This window comes from Limulus polyphemus, unplaced genomic scaffold (assembly GCF_000517525.1).
Source record: "Limulus polyphemus unplaced genomic scaffold, Limulus_polyphemus-2.1.2 Scaffold6246, whole genome shotgun sequence".
Lineage (NCBI taxonomy): Eukaryota > Metazoa > Arthropoda > Merostomata > Xiphosura > Limulidae > Limulus > Limulus polyphemus.
Genome location: NW_013671856.1, coordinates 31,727 through 34,554, shown reverse-complemented (window position 1 = coordinate 34,554; position 2,828 = coordinate 31,727). Strand labels below are relative to the sequence as shown.

The window sequence follows — 2,828 nt, the reverse complement described above, 5'->3', positions numbered from 1 at the left end:
TTTCTTCCATCCTTCTTACAGGTGTTCACTACAATCTCATTTCTTGATTAGCTTCTAGCAATAATTACAAGTGAGATTCAGTCAAGAAGAAAGACTGGCTGTATCTATCTTCTGTCATTCTAAGAGGTATTCACTACAATCTCATTTGTTAATCAGTTTCTAATGAAAGAGATCACAGAAAACCTAATATTCATGTCTGAAGATCTGTTAGACATGCAATGGTTTTTGGTTTGATTTTTCAACTGAAATATTACGTAAAACCTAGAGGGTTTATTTCTTTTGTGAAGTTTTAATCAAGACTTTAATTGTGTTTTAACACTACACACTTATTAAACATCAGAAATTATTTCTTGCAGCATATATAACCACTTAAATTATACTTTACCAGCAAATGTTGCACACATAGTTAAGTAGAAAAACAGTTGAAATTATACTTTACCAGTAAATGTTGCTGCAACATTGACTGGTAAAGTATAATTTCAACTGTTTTTCTACTTAACTGTGTGTTCAACATTGACTGGTAAAGTATAATTTCAACTGTTTTTCTACTTAACTGTGTGTCACACACAGTTAAGTAGAAAAACAGTTGAAATTATACTTTACCAGTCAATGTTGAACACACAGTTAAGTAGACAAACAGCCTAAATTGTATTTTATCACATACTACACCATTTAATATCCTAGTTGCTGGAAACACTACAATTGGCAAATATTGTATTCTACATTAAACACTGTCTAATTTTTTTCCTATAGGTTCTGACTGAAGAAAAGCCAAAGTTTTAAGTATAAAAAGTATTTTTGTAAACATTTTATTTTTCATACAAATTTTATCATTAAGCATCTTAATTATTAACATAATTTTAATTGGTACTACTAATAGTATAAAAATAATTCTCAGAGTAAACATCAGAAGATGGATAATGTAACATTTTTTTACCTGCCACAAGACACTTTGCCATGTCATCTGTTGTAATAATGAACTATGAGCTCCAATGGTGGAGAAGAGTGTCTGCCCAGCACTTTTTCTAACAGCAGACCTAGAGTCTACACAGAGATCACCAAGACGAGAAAACAAAACCATCCACAATTCATCAAAAGCTGGTAAGTTAGTGTCATTACTAGTCACCTCCAAACCTTCCCTAATCTTGTGCTGGTTCTGGTATAAGTAATCTGCAATATTCCACTGCAAAGAAAGACAGTTTGAATTCTTACATTTTCAACAAACAAGTACAGAAATACAGCTCCAACAGATATAATATTCATTACAAGGTATACAAGCAAAAAACTGTTAAACATCTACAATAAACAGTAGCAGCTGTTACAAGTGTAATAAAACATTCAGTAAAGGGTACACAATCAAAGAACTGTTAGACACCTACAATATACAGGTGTAATAAAAGATTCAGTAAAGGGTAAACAATTAAAGAATGGTTAACACCTACAATATACAGGTGTAATAATAGATTCAGTAAAGGGTACACAATCAAAGAACTGATAAACATCTATGATATACAGGTGTAATAAGAGATTCAGTAAAGGGTAAACAATTAGAGAATGGTTAAACACCTACAATATACAGGTGTAATAAAACATTCAGAAAAGGGTTACAGACAAAGAACTGTTAAACTCCTACAATATACAGTAGCAGCTGTTCCAAGTGTAATAAAACATTCAGTAAAGGGCCACAAACAAAGAACTGTTAAACTCCTACAATAGACAGTAGCAACTGTTACAAGTGTAATAAAACATTCAGTACAGGGTACACAATCAAAGAACTGTTAAACACCTACAATATACAGGTGTAACAAAACATTCATAAAGGGTACACAATCAAAGAACTGTTAAACACCTACAATATACAGGTGTAATAAAACATTCAGTACAGGGTACACAATCAAAGAACTGTTAAACACCTTCAATATACAGGTGTAACAAAACATTCAGTAAAGGGTCACAAAAAAGAACTGATAAACACCTACAATATACAGTAGCAACTGTTACAAGTGTAATAAAACATTCAGTAAAGGGTACACAATCAATGAACTGTTAAACACCTACAATATACAGTAGCAGCTGTTACAAGTGTAATAAAACATTCAGTAAAGGGTCATAAACAAAGAACTGTTAAACACCTTCAATATACAGTAACAGCTGTTACAAGTGTAATATAACATTCAGTAAAGGGTACACAAACAAAGAACTGTTAAACACCTTCAATATACAGTAGCAAATGTTACAAGTGTAATAAAACATTCAGTAAAGGGTACACAATCAAAGAACTGTTAAACACCTACAATATACAGGTGTAATAAAACATTCAGTAAAGGGTCATAAACAAAGAATTGATAAACACCTACAATATACAGTAGCAACTGTTACAAGTGTAACAAAACATTCAGTAAAGGGTACACAATCAAAGAACTGTTAACCCTTTTGGAATAGGCATCCTTTTCTGCACATGTCATGAACTTTAATAAAGAAGATGAAGATGGTTGAGAAAACATAAAACATATTATTTACAAGGTTCAAACATTTTGGAATAACTTATTCCATCTTCAGAGAAATCATCTATCCACTACTTAAACCCAGCCACTCATCCATTTGTTCACATTCTGAAACCACAGGTCACAATATTTCATTTAACAATTTTTGTAATATCACCACAGGATCTTCAGAACTTGACCTCTACGTTAAAGAAAGTATACTCATACCTAAAGACTGTCTGACCCTTCACGACTCATGAAGGTCTTTAGATCTAAAATTGTTCTAAATTTTAACATTTAACTCAGCTGTTGTGTAATATATATATATATATATATATATATATA

At 31.4% G+C, this 2,828-nt stretch overlaps 1 protein-coding gene across 1 annotated transcript in view; it reads right to left on the bottom strand.

The window, feature by feature from the left end:
- Positions 1-2,828, bottom strand: part of LOC106473520 (protein MON2 homolog) — a 53,440-nt gene that overhangs the window by 19,717 nt on the left and 30,895 nt on the right. Inside the window, exon 10 of the mRNA XM_022401940.1 lies at positions 938-1,183. Within this exon, the coding sequence (XP_022257648.1) occupies positions 938-1,183 (246 nt within the window). The remainder of the gene's footprint in view (positions 1-937; positions 1,184-2,828) is intronic.